General features: G+C 32.6%; 1 protein-coding gene across 1 annotated transcript in view; it reads left to right on the forward strand.

Moving 5' to 3' along the window:
* Nucleotides 1-1863: 1863 nt before the first annotated feature.
* Nucleotides 1864-23617, forward strand: part of LOC132722752 (tyrosine-protein kinase HCK-like) — a 30544-nt gene continuing 8790 nt past the window's right edge. Inside the window, exons 1-13 of the mRNA XM_060707296.1 lie at nucleotides 1864-2227; nucleotides 5216-5299; nucleotides 5540-5619; nucleotides 5943-6081; nucleotides 10043-10160; nucleotides 10725-10829; nucleotides 10974-11062; nucleotides 12257-12409; nucleotides 13150-13296; nucleotides 13778-14034; nucleotides 14919-15075; nucleotides 15443-15574; nucleotides 16527-16727. Of these exons, the coding sequence (XP_060563279.1) occupies nucleotides 1879-2227; nucleotides 5216-5299; nucleotides 5540-5619; nucleotides 5943-6081; nucleotides 10043-10160; nucleotides 10725-10829; nucleotides 10974-11062; nucleotides 12257-12409; nucleotides 13150-13296; nucleotides 13778-14034; nucleotides 14919-15075; nucleotides 15443-15574; nucleotides 16527-16727 (2011 nt within the window). The 5' untranslated portion in view covers nucleotides 1864-1878. The remainder of the gene's footprint in view (nucleotides 2228-5215; nucleotides 5300-5539; nucleotides 5620-5942; nucleotides 6082-10042; nucleotides 10161-10724; nucleotides 10830-10973; nucleotides 11063-12256; nucleotides 12410-13149; nucleotides 13297-13777; nucleotides 14035-14918; nucleotides 15076-15442; nucleotides 15575-16526; nucleotides 16728-23617) is intronic.

Consider the following 23617-nt stretch of genomic DNA (forward strand, 5'->3'; position numbering starts at 1 on the left):
TACTTAGCGTATGTACTGTCCATGAGAGAGGGACCAGATATCAAATCTAAAAAATGCTGTCACTGATGCCTACGTGGTAAGGAAAGTAATTCCAATACAAACAAGACTAAATGTAATGTGACATGCCATCTGTTTGTGTCACTACAATAAAAAATATTAGATGAGATAAAAAAAATCAAAGCATGTACATTTTCTTTTTCACCCATAATACTACTCATTTTCTACAAATATTAACAACTTATCATTATAAGAAATATGAAAATCCACATGTAAATAAGCCAAATCGACTTTATTTTTCAAAATGTGCGGCAAATGGTATACAATGTTATACATATAACAAGAATGGCATTTATGTAAAGCATCAAATGGCGTCCAAAGTGACGATGAACTAGTAGACATCTGATGACCAAATATTTTTTTAAACTGTTCAATCGTTAATTGGATTTTACCAGAATTGCAGATGTATATCATAGATGAATGGTCGGACGAAAGGCACTGTTTATCATGAACTTTGGAAGGCTTACTAGAAATGTATTACGAAACACAGTCAAAATGAATAAATTCTGTTTATTATTAAAATTCTAACAAATATACAAACAGTATTTAAAAAAAATAGTAACAAGAGACTAATTTTGGGATATAACATGCATTTTCAAATCAAGAAAAATGGTTTCTTTTGATACCTTGGACTCAAGATACAGTGGCTATATTTTAAGTCTCAGATAAATACTGAAAGTAGAACACACACTGGGATGAAAAATTTGGGATAAATTTCAAAAAGATAAAATTCAGGATTTTTTGTTTTGCGCGTTAACAAAAATAATAGTACATTTAAAATCATGAATAAATTTGCATGGTATGTTGATATATTGAAACATAATTTATCAATGGAAGTCTGTTACTTGAATTTTAGACAGGTATCATAGGGTATGAGGAAATTCACTAACATCATGTTCATGCGAGTCAAAGCTACTTAACATTGGTTTCGAATAAAGAGCTATTGTTAATTGATTTATTACTTGGGAAATCAATCTACTATTTTGCTGAATTTCTCTGACCCACCAGTGTGTTTACATCTCTATCAATAAACCCATATCACCTCATGTTAAAACTGCAGACGAAAGTTTCTGTTATTAAAATGTCACAGTATTCGGCAAATCAACATTCCACTCAATCCACAATAAAGCTAATTGCCTTAAAACAAAATAGAAGTAAAACTTCGGGAAATCAGGGTCGATTTAAATATTCACGGCAAAAAAGTCAGAAGTGCAATCAGGGCCGTAAAAAAGAAAGGAGCTATTTATTTACCGGAAAGAACCTACGGAAAAGACAATTTCAAAATGATAGAACTATAATATAACAAATCGTAAAAAAAAGCCTTTTTAAAAATTTTCGATAAATTTATAAAGTGTGCAATTTATTGTTGAATATGTTTGCATTTCATTTCCTGCAAAATTCTTCAGTTCGCTTTTTATAACCATAGTGGTTAATTAAACTACTTATACAAATAGTTTTTCGGACTATCACAATGTTAAGTATAGCTTTGGTCCCGTTCTCATTAATTAATATGACATGCTGTGAGACCAAAATATGACTTTACGGAGCAATAAAATGTTCACTAGAAAATGTTATGAAATCTAACTGCAAAGTGAATTGCTTTATGGAAGGAAGTATGGTCAAAAAGAACTTGAATATTTTAGTAATTGAACTAGTAAGTTACAGAGCTATCCTGTACATTTTATTTTGGAATAAAGTTTATTTTGTAAAGTATGAAATAGATATTTAGTGCTTCATTTTTTATTCGCGGATCATTAATTATTTTTTCAAACTAATTTAAATATCCCGCATATAATATTTTCAGAAGTCATTGCTGAACAAATGGAGACAGATATTAGCAGAAGTGCAAACTGGAGGCTGAGGAAAGTAAAAAATCTTTGGTTTTTAGATACCGGTGGCAAACTGAAAAGGCTTAAAGTGTTGGATGATGCAACTGAAGTTTTTCTGGTGGAAGACATAATTTTTGCAGATGAAGCCATGTATCATATTATTGAAGAAAATGGTGAAGTGGTGATTACAGAAATAGAGAATATCGATAAGAAAAATATAACATCAGGATGCCAACAAGATGATATAATTCTTCACTTGCCTTTGGATGGAGATTCAGTTCAGAATATTCCTTTGATTAGAGAAAACAGTGAACAAAATGAGGAAATGAGACTTTTTGCAGGTATTTCTTAGCTAAAATGTTTTGCAAGTATTCAAAGTTTGCATTATCTGCAAATACAAGACAAAATCAGTTGTTACCACACTGTCCTTGGACTGAAAACAGATGTTTAGACAACATATAAAAATACCTCAAAGAAGTGTGATATTTTTATAAATCAAATATATCGTTTATCCAGAAATACAAATGGTAGATATATACCAGGTATTATTAAACATATCGAGTTTTGAGGAAAATTCGTATGTATTTATTGGATTTAAGGATATTTCTCAACTGTATGTATACTGGTGCCTCATATTTCCGTGGTACCCATATTTCCAAGGTATCAGGCTTAAACAGTCTTAAGTGCCTCCTAGACTTAATGAACCTTTTTATCATTTTATTGTATTTTTATCAAAATGTAACATATAGAACTAAATTTTTTTATTTTATTCAGATTAAGAGCAAAGTTATTTAATATTTCAACATTTTTCTTTTAGATTTCATACCTTTAAAAAAATCTTTTTTGTTAAACAACCATAGAGGTATTTGATAAATGCCAAAGAGAAAATGGCACCTTTCAGATGAGCCTAGGTATAGGTGTACTAATAAATAAAGTTTACTATTGGTTTTGCTTTTGAAACTGTTAAAATGTAATTGCCTTGGAAATATGAGAACACAAATTTACTCACAAGGCAGCAGATGGGTGTTTATTACAATGTTGTATACATAATTGCTTACATGCAAACATTAAATGGAATAAACTATGATGCAATAAACATGTCTATCCTACAGTATTCACTGTGTTTTCCAGAATTTTATCCTCTTAACTTTTGTTGTTTGTGTTAAACAGTTAAGTAACATGGAAATATGAGGCACCAGTATAGTATACAACATAATAATTTCAATTTTAAAAAATAAGATAACTTCCAAAATACCCGTATTAAAGAAATGTTTTTGTGTATTATAGTGTATTACTCTTTTATTACAATCACCAAATTGTAATAAATAAAACTGAAATATGTATAAGGCTGCTTCCAGCAAATTGGAAACATATTAATAAAAAACCTTGTCGGATTACACATTGTAAATTTGCTCATCTAACACATGCATTTCAATAAGAAAATAATCAACAATTCAAAAAATATATTTCATCATGTCCCTGTGTGATTTTATAGGGTTAACGCACGTTTTTCCGTATTATAACGTCTGCAGAGTACCGAGGAACGGTTGGTACCGGGCGAGGGCTCCAACAGCTCCGAGGGACTCTGCAGACGTTATAACACGAAATAAACGTGCGTTGACGCTATTATAGCATAACATTTTAAAACAGATTCATGATTTATATTTCATAAAAAACACATGCATTAAATCCTTGTGCTTTGACGGTATTTATCCAATTCTACATGATTTACGAATGCATTTCATTTTTCCGGGGCCAACAACTTGGGAAATACAAATGCTCAGAACCAAACGAAATTTCGAATTTAAATTGATTTAACAAAGCTTAACATTGGAGATTTATGAACTCAAGAAAAAACATTTAATTACTCTATCCAAGACAAAACATGAGCCTCAGAAATTCCTAGAATGATTTCAGATTGACGGCAGATAATCAGAGACATCAAAATCGTTTGTTTTTTCAAGCACACAAGTTTATAAAAGAAATTCCGGCACTAAACATTATTCTCACAAAGAAATATAAAGAGCATTATCAATATAAACATCAATAAAACAACATTTTCTCATGTTCATTTTGTGTTATCTTGTTTTGTAAGTTAATCGGATGGTTAAACTGAATGACAGATATTTGTTTACATTGACAACTGTCCGTTTCTTAGTAAGGGCGATAACCAAGATTAGCAGCGATGTCTATACGCCGTATTTCGGCATAGTTACTTGAATGCTGCTCATCGTTATGCGATTGAGACCTCCGAATCAATATTTAACGTCAATATAACAAGAGCGCATGACTCTTTGGCAAACAGGCCAAATCGTCATTTTTTTGTTTGTTTACTGGGCCCAGTATGTATTACGCATAGTTAAAACCGGGCTATAACAAGAGCGCGTGACTATGTTAACACATGGTTTGGTCCTGTTATAACATGGGCAAAAGAGGTAAAAATAGCCGATTTTATTCTATAATAAATGTTCGACGTAATAAAACTGTTATCTGGTATATTATTTGAGCTCCAACGTCTATTGACATCACCAAAATCATAACATTTTGCTCACCCTTTATTTTATTTTCAAACAGTAATAGCAAAATATCTTACGCATTGACCCTATACTTTTATTGAATAAATATTGTCCTTCGCGATTTCCCTGCATGCTTAAAAAATTATAGCAAAATTCACCGTGCTGGTCTTTTTTATGTCACAATTGTTATTGCGATGACGTGCGATACTTTCAACAGATTTGTTCGTCAAAACAGAGGGAAATTAGCCCTAAAATCGTAAAATAGCAGTATATTTAGCACAGTTAAAAGAATGAGATTAATGTTAAGGCATACATCTACTGAACATTATAAAATTCAAACGGAGAAAATCGGAAGAGAATTGATAAAAACAGGCCGTTTTTCGATATAAAAGTCGCAATTCCTAAGCCGCCGATAGAGGGCGCTTTGACGTCAAAGTAACGCTTTTTCTTTACAAAATAGTACTGCTGAAGTAAAGCTTACATATCTATATGTTGGCATACCAAAAATTATCAAAGTCCGGTCGGAAAGTTGCGAGCTACCTAAACGTGTCGGACTAGTTATCTAAGAAGTGCTAGTCGCAGGGATTCAAACCCCGTTAGGGGCAAGTGGTTGCCTACTGTGAACACAATTTTAAATGTTTACAATAATCATTGTATCTATTTAATATCATTGTGTTGTATTGAATTGAAATTTAAGCTACCAATTTGTGCATTGTTTCCAGGTGAAATTTAAAAGGACGTTAAAATACACTAAGTATTGTGTACTATTATGCTTTGCTCATGGAATAAATGACTTTGTATTATGATGTTTAGAGAATGAAAGAGAAGACGATAGTTCAGATGATCAACAAGAGGTAAACCACGACATTGGGAGTGAAGAATACAGAAAACAGAAGGGTTCGTTTATTTTAAAATACAAAGATATCGATGAAGTAAACCATTTTAAAGAGAGACTGAAATCTTAAGTTATCATTTAAATAACTCAAATAACTCGTCTTCTTTTACGTGATGCAATAATCTTACATTTGCATTTTCTTGATCTTACCTTCTTGATATATATAAACTTGGCATTATCAAAGATAAACGGAATGTCTTGTGGATGCAAAATTTGGTATGATTACTTTCCTCTTTGATAAGGAAAATTCTGGCGCTTTATTGATCGCATCAAACAATTTAAGAAAAAGAACAAAGAACAGAAAAACTACAATTTTAAAAAGGTATGAAATGTTTTTCTTAGTCAATAACATCTCAAATAAGAATATTTAATTATGTCTCGAAGACTTTTTTAACCTTCGAAAAATTATTTAAAAGTCTTTCGTTTTTCAGTCATTTGTTTTTTTTTTTTTAAATTTTATATATGAAACACAATATTTTACTGATAAAAACAGGCAATTTTACTTCCTAGTATATTTTATTTATCTTAACTTTTACCCAGATATATAGCCGTAGGAAAGAAATATTTTGTTGACAGAAAATTTAATCGTAACAAAATTGGTACCAATACTTTAACTTACGATATGTATTTTTTGAGTTTATTTAGGCAGAGGAGCCTATATACGAAGATGCACCAATCATATTTAAAGAAAACCTGTCTGGTGCATTAACAGACAAAAATTATGATGATGATGGAGATTATGCCTGTTACACTTCATTCGAAGAACAAGCAGACCACGCCGATGGTTTGTTATTTATAAAAGGCTATGTTTATTAAACGACATGGTCACTTATTAAACATGTATTAAGTGATGCCATTGGGTACTTCAATGCAAATTATAATTAAAAAAAAAACTTAATTCCCGTTTCAACCTCTTCGGAATTCGTACTTTGTAGTATTTTTTCATATCAAATTGATAATTGTAACATGTATTGGCATGTCCCTCCTTTCTCGCCCATGTGCTGTTTCCAATTATTTTGTCCAGTGCTTCTGTGTGTATGTTCTGTCATTATAACTTGGTAGACGGTGGCTGGGTTATGTGAGCGTCGACTTGCCTTGACGATTCTAACACTTATTTTTTCACTTAAGTAATATGACAAATTACATTTTCAATTTGAAGCACATAATGGTTAAGTTTATATCAGTGCTCAAAGACAATATTTCGGTCAATCTGCTCTGTTAAAATGCCAAGTAACACACGTTTGGATACCCTCGTTGCAGAAAGTAGCATCTTATTCAGCCAACATTGAATACCAACATCTAAGCAAAGACTCACCTCGCTGTCGAGCTCAAATGCGACTCCCTTATATTATGTTTTATATTTCATATCCATTGGTTTCAGATCAATATTGTCGACCGCATTCAATGACTGTTGTTGCTCTCATTTGTTGATAGTTACTATCACATTAAAATCAGAGCTGAACAAAGACAGTGAATCTAGTAAAACCTTGTTCTTGAAATGACAATTTATAATAGATTAAATAAAACTTCAATATTTTTGAGACAATAGGGAATATTACGATAAACAATGTTTCAGCTCGAAATTACAGCCTCAAGTCGTTTTAAAGGCTTTGCTATCCCTTGCTTGTTATTTCGAGTTATAGGGATTTCTTCTCCGTCGTCTATCTGTCCGTCTGTCCGTCACAAAACTTGTCCGGACTATTCCTCTAAGTACTGGTGCATTTTTTTCTCCAAACTTTACAGGTATGATCAGTACCAAGTCTAGTTGGGCATATCGTAGGTTCCATGTTGTTTTGTCAGAGTTATTGCCCTTTATTTTTTATTTTCAATGTTTGTCTGGACTAATTCTCATTAGTTGATATTTCTGAGAACAATGTTAACAAGAACTCTGCATCTAGTGTTGAAAAGCCTGTATGGGACTCGGGAGAAAGAAATACAATTATGTCTAATATTATTGCAGAAATTTTTCATGAACATTTCAGTAAATTGAATGAAAATAATGAGGAAGAGAATGTTGATTTTGACATAACCAATACTTCAGATTATAATTTTAAATTGAACTCCACTATAACTTACAGTGAAATATTGATCGCTATTAATGGCTTTAGTAATAATAAAACTTGTTTTTTTACATAACAATATATTGAATGAGTATATCAAGTACTCTAAAGATATTATGCTGCCTGTTTTAAATGAATTGTTTAATATCATTTTTTCAGCATGTGTCCTAAAAGTCTTGTGCAAAGGAGTTATTTTTCCTATTTATAAAAAAGGGTAATGTAAACAACCCAGACAACTACAAAGGAATAACTATTCTAAGTTGTTTAGGAAAATTATTCACGAGTATTTTAATAACAGACTTAATACTTTTTTAGAAAATTAACAGCCAAAACTTAAGTGGTGATTTTGTGAAAAGGGAAATGTAGAAATACACCTTCTTTACTTTAACAATGCCATACTTGATATTGTTGAGGATTTTCGCTACTTAGGTGTTAAGTTTAATTTTAATGGTAAGTTCAATAAAACTTCTAAATATATTTGTGACCAAGCTAGAAAAGCTATGTTTGCTGAACTTAAAATCCAGAACTCTTTGCCTTGATATAGATTTACAATTACAACTTTTTAACTCTATGGTCACTTCTATTTTGTTATATGGTGTAGAAGTGTGGGGTGAAGGTAACAATGATATTGTAAAGCAGTTTCAGTTGAAATATCTTAAACTCATAATGAATGTCAAAAAGTCTACTCCTAGTGTTATGGTATTTGGGGAGCTTGGTACTCTTCCAATTGATTGTGTCATGAAATGTAGAGTACCTTATTTTTGGTGCCAAATCATTAATTCAAAACCTGATAAAGTATGTAATAGTATGTACAAACTAATGTTTGAATTGGACCGTCAAAATATATATCACTCCCCATGGATAGCTTATGTTAAATAATCATTGCAAGAGCTTGGTTTTGCTGAATACTGGATAAACCAATCTGCGTTATCACCTTCTTATTTTAAAAATGTTGTCAAATCTAGAATCAAAGACCAATATGTTCAAATGTGGCATGAACAGGTGTTTAACTCTAGCAAATGTATCAATTACAGAATTTTTAAATCCTCATTTGAGTTAGAACCCTATTTTAAACTCGTGCCTTATCGCTGCGTAGGTTTAGATGTAGATTTGCCATAAACTTCCTATTGAAAATGGTCGTTACATAAATTTGGATCATAATTTAAGATATTGCCATTTCTGTCCAAATAATTCTTTATTAGGTGATGAGTTTTTTAATATTTTTCATTATTTTAACATTTATCGTAGAAAATTTTGCCCAATAATTTACGAAGAGGTAACATGTTTAATTTACAGCAATTATTTCAAAATACTGATAGAACTGTATTAATCAAACTGTCTGTTTTAACACAAAGAATAATGTCTATTGTGAAATAATGTTTACCACCTTCTAGTGAGTATCTATTGCCAAGTATTGTCTTGATTTCATTATTTAGTTTAGCTATTTTTATGTATTTTATTAATTTTTTTATTATTTTTTTTAACTTTAAGGTCTCTTACATTTGTAATCGCATTGTGACACTTCCTATTAAATTTAGTTGAACTAATTGTACGGGCATGGTGTGGTTACAATGTGAGGCTTCACGGGCCCCATGTTGTGGTTACACCATGACGCTGCATCACTTTATTTGCGTTTTTGGTCAGGAATTTTCATTATGCGGTTGCATTAAGTCTCATTCAAGTCTCTCATCTCTGTAAGTCATTCATAAGTATCTCTAGTCTTATTTTAATATCAACCATGCAAATTATTTTGTCTCAAGCTTTATTTACACATTTGTATTATTTTTTGTTAATGCTCATTTGCTTGTGAAATTTTGCTGTTTTTAAAACTGATGCCCATATGGGCCTAGTTGAAAATAAAACCTTACTACTTTTATACCACTGAAGCAATTTCAATGAAACTTTACAGCTCAAGTACTTGCGCATATTACACAGGTTTTTTCGGTTAAATGATTTTTGGCGGAGTTATTGCCCTTAAATAAAAAGGTGCTTTTTGTGTGTTGTCAGCTGCACGAACTATTGTCCGGACTACTTCTCAAAAATACTGGAGCAATTTCTTCCAAGCGTTACAGAAATTATCAGTACCAAGTCTAGTTATGCATATCATCGGCTTTTTTGGTTCAATGATTTTTGTTAGAGTTATGACCGTTTATTTTTATTCTCAATGTTTGTATACTACTTATGCAATTTCATTGAAACTTTACTGGATTAATTTGCAGCTCAAGTACTTGCGCATATTACACTGGTTGTGCATCGCATCAACATTTCGATTTAATGATTATTGTCAGAGTATTGTCCCTTTAATGATTTTCATTTTTAAAATTTGCCTGGACTACTCCTCATATACCACTTAGCAATTTTAATGAAACATTACAGGATTGATCGGTAGCTCAATTACTTGCATATATTACACAGGGCTCTCAGGTTGAAGATTTTTCAGCCGAGTTATGGGCCTTGAATAAAAATGTGTTTTTCCCTGTTAATGATTTTTGGGTTTCCTGCTACAAAGTAGCTGCAACATGCGATTTTCTATCAATTGCGACACATGTCATCACTGAGGCCTTATAAGAATGTAACAATAACCAATGCTCCTTTTGAATTTTTGCAGTGTTTGTTATGTTTGATATTTCTCAGTAGCTTAAGTATTTACCCGATGTTTTATCCATTAATTCTCCTACAACATAGAGCCATCTGTCTCTTTGATGAAAAAAGTGACAGCAATTTTTGATTTTGATAAACTAACTGACGAAGAGATAAGCTTCAAACAGATGGATGAACTTACTGTCCTCAAAGATATCGTAAGGTAATTCACTGAAACATGTCATGCTCTCACTACCTTTAAATCAATAACTTTAAATACATTTATGAATAAATATTTTGTAAAAATGGTAAAGAGAAATCAAATATTATATATTCTATTTATAATTGGCTAATTAATTCATAAATTGTGTTGGGTTTAAAGTCACAATAACATTGTAAAGTTAATAAGGTAACTTTTCTATATACTGGTGCATTATATCAGGCAAGAGTGTGACCTGGCATAGCTTACGAGGTCCCAGACGAGACTCGAACCCACAGCGTTGAAAGACAAATGTTTTACAGTCAACGTCAGTAACAGCTCGAGCACCGACGCGCTTTGGTTCCAAGTCTTAATGATTTAACTAATATAGATTAAAGCATACACTTCATTTCATTAAATGGACACAATCACATTAATCATTCTATTGTACTCGTTTGCTAATAGATCCCATCGAATGACATTTTTAAATGACTTTCAACAGTAGTCTTGAATATTTTTTTTTAAGAAATGTGAAGTTTAGATTTCAGATGTTTCTACAAAAGGTCCTATAGAATGTATTCCTTTCAGTGAAAACTCTGAATGGTGTTATGCAGAACATTTGGTGACGGGAGAAAAGGGATTCGTTCCAGTTGCGTACATCACACAGGCGGATCACGCACTGATTGCGCAAGAGTATGAAAAACCTTTTACTTTCATATTGAAATAATAACCCACTGCTTTATATTCGTTAATTCATTTTGTTAAAATGATTTACAAAATGTGTTTCTTTATTCGATGATAATAGTTCAAAACAGTGATGACAGATGATATTTTTAGTTGGTGGCATAACATAGACAGAGATGGAGCAATAGAGCTGTTGACAAACCTTCACAGACCAGGAACATACCTTATAAGACCTTCTAGCAGTAAGTTATATCAAAATAGCTTTTATATTTAATACTATAATTTTCTTAAAATCAGTCAGCAAAAATAAAGTGTGAAGATATATAACTATCAAGTGAACACTTTAATTAACGTTTCAAAGTATACGTGTTCGCACAGTTTTTCGAAGAGCAGATGTGTCACAGGACAAGTATGTAATGTTTCGCCTTCCTTAAATAAAACATTTGCGAAAGAAAATGTCAATGATAATCAGCTATACAGAGACAAGGGATCCTTTTTTTACTAAGTTAGTGGCAATATCAATTTATGTAGATTTTTCAAGTAAAATTTTTTAGCTCTACAGCATCTCGAAAAACTGTGCGAACACTTATTATTGTTTTAATAGTTTCAATTAATTTTAATAGTTTCAATAAAGAAGGAAGAACAAAGAGCATTACATTTCATCATAATAAGCATTCATGTTTGTTTGGTTATTTCCTGTATTTTATTGGAAAAAAAACAGTGCACAGTATGCCTTACAGTGACATTATGCCAATACATGTGTAAATGGTCAGTGAACAGGTAAAAATCAAAATAACACGACATCTTGTCATAATTGTGTTAAATTTCAAATTTTATTATTGAAAAATAATCAATATCAAGGTGGCCAACGGAAATGTCTATCAATATTTGTTTTAGAAAATATTGGTATAATTTAGTTCTGAAAGAGTGTGGAAGTCTTTTAATAAGTTGCATTTTAATTGCATCATAAACATTTATCATTATCAATTATTGGGCTATCGTTTGAAATATATTGCTGATTCAACTTAATTCGACAGCCAAAATATATTCATAATGTCTCTTCTGAATCTATTCTGATTGCTCAGCTCAATTTTTTGTAGTGTGAAGTGCAAAGGAGAAGGACAGTATGTACGAAGGTTACAGCCAGGTTGCCTCACATGATACTAGTCCATTTATTTCTGGAAAAAAAATCAATAGCGAGCTGATTAAACATATGGCTGTTGTCAATAAAATTAATAAATTAGTTTTGATCTATCGGATATATTGTACATTTTGATCAGAATAGAATGTATTGGGTTATTAATTATATTCAAATATAGTAGTTCAAGAATATTTCACTGCTTTTAAAACAAATGATATGAAAAATCACTTGATTGACATTATTTAATTGTTGCGAACAATACAAACAATTCATTGTGGTCTTTTGCTTATTTAAGGTGGAATCATTTATGCATTATCGATGATTGTTCCATCTACGTATAGCACATCACATATTGTTCACTATGCCATCAAATCACGACGTGGTCACTTATATATATCCAAAGGCAAACAATTTAGGGACATATGTGCTCTTGTTGATCATTACAAACGTATGTTACAGCTAAGTGTTTTTATTTATTCTAGTAAAGTAAAGTAATTTAAAATATATAAACGCAGTTAATGTTAAGCTTTAAAGTTAAGTTTAAACAATATTTTATTTCAATCAAACATATATACGCAATATAATTACAATCAAATGTAAAAAGGATTGAGTAGAAAGCTACAAGCTTTTTTAGGAACTCTCTCCTTGTAGAGCTTTGAAGCTTTGAAGCTTTTAAGTTTATGTAATTTATATTAATCAGCCTATATTTTATTGAGAAATACAAATTAAGTTTTGTTCTGCTTATTTTCTTTTGACTGGGACATAATATTAAATGGGACAGTATATTTTCTCATAATAAACAGTGTAAATAAGAAAAAATGTAAGTCAACTGGCTAAAGGTTTTAACAATCCTTTAATATTAAAATGTTCTCTATCTGATTTAATGAAAATTCATGGGTATAATGTTTCATAATAATGCCAAAATTATGATATATACACCACGTTTATCGATTGATAGGTGTCAATTTGACGCCAACATTAGACTGCGAATCTATAGGTTAGTACACGTACTTGGCTTATCCCGTTATATTATGTGATATGATATTTATGATATTTTCTTAGCTGGAACTGTTGAATTACATTTGTATGGATCTGTATGTTTTAAAAAGCAAATGGTTAAAACTTTAGACAGACACATTGATTAACAAGTTTTCCATTTTATATTGAATATTTTGTTCTTTTGCCAAGGGGACGAAGAAGGGCTTCTATGTAAACTGGAGATTCCTGCTCCAAGACAAAAACCCGTTGTTTACCCAATGAGCATCGAAGTACAAGAGAAATATATTGAAATTATCAAGTCTATAAAAATTGGTAAATTTGGAGTGCTTTTTGAAGGTTTGTATTTATTACCCAAAGGTCAATGTTAAAACTTACAAGATTTCCTCCCTTTTAATGACTAATACATAGTATATGATGTATCAGCACATTTGACCTTTTTAACCCAAGAAACATTCTTTTGTCTCAAGCCTATTTATTTCGGAAAATTGCACTTTTGACTAATTTAAATGATGTGTCTGAACAAAAACTGTCAAATATTCTTTATCGAGCATGTCCTATGCCAGATTGACTATTATGGTAGGTTTGAAATAATTTACATATCGTTTTGCTGCTGTGTACATATAGCCTGATGTAAATTGCGACTGCATTTTTCATTTAATTGTTTTGAAAGATTGAGCATTGAGATGAACTTTTTAACTGAAAAAACTTCTTCTAAAGTTGGTCTCAGTTTTAACAAAATTATATAGATATGTGATCTTAGAGGGTAAAAATATTTAGTTTGCTTAGAAGATAAATATATATGTTGAAAATTCATCAGGAAAATTGTGCAACATGTTTGACGTTACTATCGTGACTAAATGCAAAAGTGAAGTAGAACATTTTTTGGCCGAGGCAAATCATCTATACGAGTTCCTTCACAGCAAACACTTAGTCAGAGTAATAGCTGTTGTTCTTGAACCCAAACCATTTATGATTGTGCTCTTGGAGACTGTTCAAGATACACTACAAAACTACTTGGAAAAATGTGATCAAAAAACAATATCGTTCAAAAGGTTGACCAATATTGCTGCAGAGGTATATCGAAATGTTCATACATATTGTTTTGATTACGTGTTAATTTCAGACTCTGTATAAAGAAATCCAAAAAGTATTTGCATAATAAATGACTTATAGGTGGCATGGACGGTACCACTACCGTCCATAAACAGACTAGAAAAAACCGATTATGCATTGTTTACAACTTTGCAGTTATGTTCGTTCTTTATAGATTCCGTCTTTATTAATATTCTGTTTTTCATACTGGATTCACTTCGTTGCATCGACCGGCCACCCGTTTCCGCAATGTCAATTCCCAACTCGTGAAGGATTGCCTTTAAACTTGGCTTAAGTCTCCACCTGAACAAGGTGAGGTGCAAAGCCCGTGCTACCTGTGTTCAATCTGGGCTAAAATATTTACACCAACATGGTGTATGCTGAAACTATGTCGTTGCTGTGTTGTTGTTAAAGGTCAATACTACACTTGAAGGTCAAATGTGACATGTACGTTTGTATCAACTCCATGAATCCTATATGTTTTGAAGTTTTTTACCTTACATAGAGTTGGTGGTGGTATTTGTCATCTCTCTGACAGCTATCTAGTTTAAGAGTCTTTTGAAAAGAATGCCTCAAATTTCAAGCTTTAAATATACACGTTGTTAAACACGTGAGCTTTATTATCTATGTTATGTGTTCTATATTTGCAACAAACCAGTAAAACATTGACACACATGCATTGATAAAATCTCGTTACAAAGAATTGCAAAATGCATTATTATAAGAATAAGTACTCATCGATATTAGCTAATTTTCAAAATACACACATGTAACTTGAAAATCATCAGAAATATATTTGTCATAGTATAGACTAACATTTTGTAACACTGCCAAATGGTTCGATTTAAATTCAAATTCAATTTTAGATTGCTGAAGGTATGGCGTTTCTTGAAGAAAATAGCATTGTCCATGGATATTTGAAAACTGAAAACGTATTAATTTGTGAACATAATGAACTTAAGTTATTGCATCCAAAACTCATTAATCTGATGAAAACGAGTGCCAGTAATGAACACGCAGAAGGTACAGACTTCTTTTTTAATTCATTTGATATACATTGATTCACAAATTTCATACGTGATGATTGTTCAATTCATACATCATTAAGGTAGATATTACAAGACATAAATGGCAAACAGTTTATCAGTTGATATGCTACATTTTATTATGACACATATAAGTACTTTATTTGAACATGAGTACCATTACAGGACAAATGAATTTAAACGAAAATAGCTACTCTTTACTCTTTCCAGAAGTAAAAAAAACCTTATAATTCATTTTTAATAATAAAAAGCAACGAGTCGTTTCACATTTATTTACAGGACTGAACAGTGTAAATTGTTAGGCCTTATTTGATTTTATGTGTTAATGGTCGAATATCATTTAGGGGACACGGAATGGAAATGGACAGCACCGGAAGTAGTTGCAGACGAAAGTGTGTTGTGTACAAAGTCTGACGTATGGTCATTTGGAGTTGTGATGTACGAAATTATCACATTTGGTGGAGTGCCGTATGCAGGTTACTTTATATATAGCTATAGCAACAAATGGTTAAACTTTCAAAGAGAATTTAATTAATTAATACCTGTTTGTAGAGGACATTTCCTTGAAATACTAACTACAATCGATGACGTTATTTATTAATTAGTTATAAATGTACAGGTTCAGCTTTTAAATAGCAAGCAACGGCTCGCTTTGTTCTTTTTATTGGCAGATGTGTTTAATTTGTTAATTTCGAAGCATCAAAATAATGTTTGTATCATTTCAAGGTTAAGATCTAAGAAGTAGTTAGGCGCTCATAAGGGAAAAACTCAGCAACTAAATATTTTAGTGAAGTTGTTGAGGTATAAAGCTTAAGGGCAAGCCAGGGCAAATATTTGGGTGGTCAAGGAGTTCATTGAAGGCCGCCTTTCCTTGTTGATCTTGTTTATCATATTTAAGGTTATTTCCTGCAAAGTTCTAATGTAGTACCGAGCCGGGCCTGCATAACTATAAATGTATTTATCTTTAAACGAGATAAAACTGTTAAAATCTTAATAACATACAAATGTTATTGCACGTTGATTCAAAGCTTATGTTAGAACCAAGGTATATGGATCTGTTTGATTGGGTTTTACGTCACACCAACACATCATAGGTAATATGCAAACAATCCATATTTACTGGTGGAGGAAGACCTAAGGTGCCCTTCCGTGTATATTTCAGGCACGAACGGGTACTTGATTAGAACCGCCGACTTTCCGTAGGCTAGCTGAATAGATTCCGTACATGAGAGAATCCAAAGTCACTGTCGGGATTCGAACCCACAGCGGTGAGGGGCCAGTGGTTCGAAGTAAACAACCTTAACCTCTCATCCACGACGCCCCAAACATCCATGCAGTCTTTCCTTAAAAGCACATTATAACATTATAATATTCCTTTGTTAATTGCACTCAAAATATATCAAAGAAAAGACATCGAACCTCTTACAGGTTTAGAAAAGGAAGAGACTTTACAAAAGTTAATGAGAGGTTATTTCCGGCAGCCAAGACCTGTACAATGTCCTGACGAGTTTTACAACACGATACTTCAATGTTGGCATCAAAGTCCGGATTGTAGACTAACATTTGAATTCCTGTACAACTATCTTGATGATTTTGAAAATACTTCGGAGTCTGAAAAGTTTCTAAAAGGTAAAGCATTTGAATTTAATTTAAATAAACTTGGTGTTTAGTAATTAATCATTGCAAATAGCAAATACCTAATAATCAGACTTTATAAGTGTCAGATTTGATCGGTTGATTTTAAAAAAATATATATATCTTTCCTACAGCGACACATTGTTAGCGATGTAGTATAAATTGCTCATTTAAATTCCTATGTACTGACAGTTGAAGCTTGTAAAAGTATCCAACATTTAACCAGATTTTTTATAGACCAAAAGAGATGATCGTCTTGTTTTCGTAGACTTTACCACAATATTTAATTAAATGCGTTTAAATGGCAGTCAAATAAGACGTCAATAAAATAGAAAGTTGAATCCAATACTTAATAGGAGCAGAGAAATAATGCTCCCTAGAGAACGCACAAAACGACAAAATTGAAAATGTTGCAGGCTCGGTTTGATTGAGCCTGTTCATTGACGGTATTGGAAAGTACATATAACCGTCCACGCCCCCTAGCACCGGTTTAAGCAGAATTCAACATTAAATAATGGTAATTGTGAAATTTGGAATTTAGAAACATCCGCAGATATGTTCATACGTCGATTATAATGGAACCTTCATTGAACGCTTCCTTTCCTTGTTGATCTTGTTTATAAAAGGATACTTTTACTAACATGTTACGAAAAACGTTGAATTTGACAAGATTTAGTTGACTGTAAAAACGCAAATTCGATTTAGACAGTATACGATAACATATATTACGTTAAAATGAAAAAGGATAATACAATAGTGAAAATAAGATTCCCCAAAGAAAACCCAACAAGGCAAAATTGAAAATGTTGCAGGCTCGGTTTGATTGAGCCTGTTCATTGACGGTACTGTCAAGTGCAAACTACCGTCCACGCCCCTCTAGCACCGGCTTAAACAGAATTAAACATTTAACAGGAACTGGTACAATTTGGAATTTTGAAACATCCGCATATGTGTTCATATTGCGGTTATCATGGAACCTTTAATGTGACACGTAAGTGCCATTCCATGAAAAGCGGCATATGGTCCCAAGTAAGAAGATGCGTGTGCCCTTAACGAGAAAACAATGGGCGGAACTAAATAAAATGGAATTTTGAAAGGGGGTCAGAAGTTATGAAGCCTGCATATCACAGATAATACGTCAAAAGACAAATTTAAACAGCAGGCCACATATCCTATGGGTGATTCAACAATATTCAAGTGAGGGATACTGGAACCACACAACAAGAAATAAGCCGAATAGAAATAACTTAATTACAAGCACAATAAAAATGTCGTGCTGAACGATCTTTAAGGATCAGAAATTTAACATCTCTGATACAAACCGCTTTTGTCTAAACGATTTTGTCTAAACGACAAAACATTGGGAAAAACTAAATAAAACGTTATTTTGAAAGGGGATCAGAGTTATAAACATCTGGAAGAAACTGATCCCTCGGAAGCATTAAAAACAGCAAAGTTACATGAAAATTGCAGACTCGGTTTGATTGAGTCTGTACATGAGGGATAATGTAAAAAGGCAACATTCCTCACGCCTGCTAGCACCGGCTTTAGTGGTACTCAATTCTCAACACATAAAAGTGCTGGACTCAATGATCCCGAAAGACCAGACAAATATAACAACACTGAAGCCTGCATAATTATCACACTCGAGCATAATGGTTGCCGCTTAATAGCGGCTCTGAGATATTTTGATGATTTTATGTGTTTAAATGTTCGGAACTAGCATTAGAATTAGAATTAGAACTTGAATTAATGTAAATTCTTGTGTTATTGATTAATTAAAAAATAACAACACGGAAATAATGATATTGTTGATTTATTACTGGTGTTGCTGATTGTATCAAAATGTTTGTAGTTTGTGTACGTGTTATGACACGCGTAAACGTCTTTGTGCCTCGGTGGATATAAATGGAATTACTTTGTCAATAAACTGGACAATACACAGGTCAGTTATATATGTTATACATGTCATACGCTTTTTAAAGTCTATAATTACCAAAGGCATATAGTGGCTATTATGAAAATGAATAATCCTTCAGTAGAAGATAGAAAAAGGTCTTCCCCTTACTCACCAACAACCCCGGAGGATTCCCGTAATCCCGAAAAGAAAATAAACTTGAATATTAGTACGTCTGGTGAAACAGAAGGCACAGGGTCGTCTGTTAATGTAGACCCTTGTAAATACAGCAAACTGGAATTGAAACTTAATACTAGTGATATGCCATCTATATCAAATATTGTCAAAAGATGCTCTCAAAGGTGAGCTCAAGTCCTTTATTCAGGAATCCATTACAAAAGCTACCAAGGCTAAAATCTCCTCTGTATCCCAAGCATATGAAGATAGGATTCGCAAGCTAGAAGATGAAAACACAGCTCTGAGACTTGATCTACAGGAAGTCACCGGACGGGTTGAAAAGCTAGAGCTACATAGGGATGAGGCCGAGCAGAATAGTAGGCGAAACAAGGTTCGGATTTCCGGATTCCTCATTGTTCCAGGCGAAAGCACCGATGACATTGTTATCCAGGTGGGGAAGGACATGTGCACATAAATAGATATCGAGGACATCGGCCGTTCTCATCGCACAGGCAGTAAATCAAATGCAAAGCGTGACATTTTAGTGACATTTACTAGCTTCCGTTTTCACAGACAATTTCTTAAAAAAAACCCCTCAGGATAGTCGTTCTTTTAGAAATGTTTACATTAATGAGGATTTAACCAAGAGACGAGCACAGATTATGAACCTTAATAAGGATTTAACCAAGAGACGAGCGCAGATTATTAACCTTAATGAGGATTTAACCAAGAGGCGAGCACATATTATGAACCTTAATGGGGATTTAACCAAGAGACGAGCACAGATTATGAACCTTAATAAGGATTTAACCAAGAGATGAGCACAGATTATGAACCTTAATGAGAATTAAACCAAGAGACGAACACAGATTATGAACCTTAATGAGGATTTAATCAAGAGACGAGCACAGATTATGAACCATAATTAATATTTAAGGATTATGAAGGAGCCCAGACAGATGGTGAAGGCTCGACATCTTAAATCAGCATGGAGTATTGACGGTAAGATGCTTGTCAAAGACAATTATGACAAAACACATGCAACTGTTTCTTCTTCGGAATTAGGACTTTTGTAAAGCATTGGTGTGTCAAATAATACTTTATGTGATAACGTGTTAAATATAGCAGTATTGAACATGTATCGTTATGTTAAAGTGCAGACACTCATTATTAATATTGCTTATTCTGTGTGCAACATTTGTGCACGGTGTTTGCAGTGTATAAGTAAATATTTTATACCTTGTATCTTATAGTACTTAATGTTTTATTAAATATGTGCTTTTATTCGTAGGAAATAAGTTACAAGTAACCATTTGTAATGCGTTATTCTTGTAACGTGGCCTAGCGCTATTAATTACTACGCATTATATCTTGCCTTTAAGTTTAAGTTATGAGATGCTTTACTATTTGACTAAAATTCCGGGGCTGATGCACCTGGTTATAGCGCTTTATGTATAGATGTGTGTTGTATGATGTTCCTGAACGGCGGTCATCATGTGTGTTTGTTATTTCCTCGAGTGTAACAATCATTTATGTTACAGTAATTATGTGTCATATTTTTATTAAGTTATAATAGTAAAGTATAACATCTCCTTGAGGAGAAGTAATTTACAGACAACAAATGAAAACTTGTAAATCACTTAACCTTAGCTAAAAGTAGCGTGATCGAGCACGAGCAATTTGATTTTCTTAACATTGCCACAAGAAATTTTATTGTTGTGTCTGTGTTTTTATTTCTTCGCACATTCACAAATTGTTTGATAATGCAACAAAAAGCGACATTTTATACTTGTATATTTTGTTTCCAGTGCATAGCTTTCTCATACATCAAGGGATTTTGAAAATACTTGACATAAATGTGTACAATAATAGGACGCTGTGTCATGCACAACACCCGGACCCTTATCGCCAAGGTTAAGACCACACTTAGAGATCAATTGTTAACATGGTCTTTTACAGGGTATATTTGTGTGCAGCCCATGATATTTTTATTGTTCAAGAGATTTTGAAATCATGTGACACAAATGTTCTCAATAACAGGACCATGTGTCATATGAAACAGCGAGACTCCTACCTTTAATGTCAAGATCACACATGAGTGCCTAAGCTTAACATTGTCAGTTCGAGGATATGTTTTGTGTGCGGTATATAACATTTTCATCAATCAAGGGATTTTAAAATAACTTGGCAATAATAATAAGACACATGTCATGCGCAACACCTCTAGACCCCTACCTCAAAGGTCAAAGTCACACTTAGAGGTCAAAGCCTCAAATAGTCTGCAACAGGGTATATGCTAAGTCACGCACATACAAATAAAATGTCATTGGTGAATTGCCCACATACCTTAATTGATAATTGGACACGAAATATACCATGTGACATACCATAACCTGTATTTATTTTGTATTTGTCACATTGTGTGGCTTTGAGATAGTGATAACAAGTATACACATGTATGTCTGTTGACACATATACAGGATTTATTTCATTTTATTTCTTAAATGAAATTGTTGTAAGCCAAGCATTGTTCAAAATTTTGCACTGAAAGTCCAGATCCATACCTCAATTATTGTAAATATCACAATTTTGTGATTCATGTAAAACTTCCCTTAGGCAGGGGGCATTGGTAACTCTGTTATAACAGCACTCAGAGTTACTTAAGAAAACTCGGTATTGTAGCCATCCGTATAAAGTATTAATGAAAGTTTTTATCTTTTTATTGCAGTATGAGTTAATAATACGACCTGCAATCTGGTTTATCTATTTGAATTTTGTTAATCTTCATTTTGTGGTATTTGTTACTTTATATGTCGGTATTCAGTTGACAAATGAACTTGTTAACTTGTTCGAAGCAGTTTATCTCAGTCGTTGAACGTACATTTTTCTTTTCTTTTATCATTATAACATCCGGGGCCTAATGATTTTATTGATTGGTTTTTATCAGTTTTTCATCAGAATATAAGAAGTATTCGGAATAAAATTGAATATATTACAGATAACTGGTTAGACTTTGATATTACAGAAACACATTTTGACAATTCAATTAATATTGACAGCTTGAAACTAACTAACTTCAGCGGAATATACCGTAAATATACGTGTCACTCTGGTGGACTTTTGGTAAATGTCAAATAGAAGTTCGTATCTAAAAAGGCTAATTGACTTGGAAAATACTTCACCCGTATCTTTTTGGATTGAAATAAAAGACCGTTATGAAAAAAAAATTGATACCTAATATTTATCGTCCACCTTAAACAAATGTAGACTTTTGGGTTGAATATTTGTTTATAAAATGCTTTTAATAAATCATGTAAGTTCTTTTTAGGTGACATAAATGAAGACCAGTTGAACGTAAGAAACCATAAACTTCGCGATATATTAATTTTGAATAATATGTTAAATGTTATTACGGAACCGACACGAGTCGCAGACAACTCGTCGACTCTTATTGATCCAATTGATATCTCTGACCAGAATTTAATTCTTCATTCGGGTAAATTTAAGACACCGAGGAATATCATTGATCTTTTTTTCACCTTTTAACCAGGTTTTCAACGAAAACCGGGTTATTGTAATGCTGAAGTCGGCTAGCAGGCGATAAATAACTGAAGTTGCTTTGGCCTATTGACACCAAACTTGGTGTATGGATAGCTTATATCAAGAGGCTGTGTGGAATAGCTACCCAGGTGTTTATGATCAAGGTCACCGTTACTAAAAATAGAAATTCAGTTTCCGCTCAAAAACTTGGGTTTGTTTTGGCCTACAGAAACCAAACTTGGTGTATAGATAACTTATATTAGAGGCAGCTTGGGATTGCTACCCAAGTGTCAGTGGTCAAGTTCAAGGTCACTGCATGTTACTAAAAATAATAATTCAGTTTCCGCTCAATAACTTGAGTTTTCTTTGGCTTATTGACACCAAACTTGATGTATGGGTAGCTTATATCAAGAGGCATTTTTTGATTGCTACCCAGGTGTCTGTGATCAAGGTTGATGTATTCAGTTTTCACTAATAACTAGAGTTTGCTTTGACCCTTTGGCACCAAACTTGCTGTGAGGCAGTTTTTGATTGCCACTTAGATATGGGAGCAAGGTTAAGATCATTTGCTAACAATAGCATTTTCAGCTTCTACTCAATAACGTCAGTGAACTTTGACCTATTAATTGCTGTCACATAAAAACTTGGTCGTTGAAAACCTGGTTTTCGCCGCGCTTCTTGTATTTATATTTATTTTAAATTATCCCATTCAGTACCTTACAAAAGACTTGTATGGTATAATAACCGCCCTGATGTTGAGAAACTTAACGATTTATTAACGACAACAGACTTGTCATTTCTTTACTCTAATACACTTGATGAAGCAACCTTAATTCATTGACCTTGCAAAATAGTGTATCCCTTCTAATTACGTAACTATCAGGGCAAATGACAAACCCTGTCACGACTATATTATACGTCTTACTTCCCGTAAAAGAGATTGTCAAAATGCAAAAGCTGTATTAACGATAGGATTAAATATAAGCAACTTTGAAATAAAGTAAATAATCTTAATACACACGCAAAACAAAAATACTATAATGATTTAGAATACTCATTTAGCTACAATAGTGAAAACAACCCCGAATCATATTGGAAAACAGTCAAACAGCTTGTGAAAGAAAATAAAATTTGTGAAATTATACCTCCCTTAAATGTTGAAATGAATGGAAATGATGTTATCTATTCTTGCGATACTGAAAAAGCTAATTGTTTGATATCGTTTCTAACAATGTGCCTTATATATGTTTTAAGAAACAAGGGCAACTAT

The sequence above is a fragment of the Ruditapes philippinarum genome, unplaced genomic scaffold (assembly GCF_026571515.1).
Source record: "Ruditapes philippinarum isolate M1 unplaced genomic scaffold, ASM2657151v2 ctg2952_1_1_1_1, whole genome shotgun sequence".
Taxonomy (NCBI): Eukaryota; Metazoa; Mollusca; class Bivalvia; order Venerida; family Veneridae; genus Ruditapes; species Ruditapes philippinarum.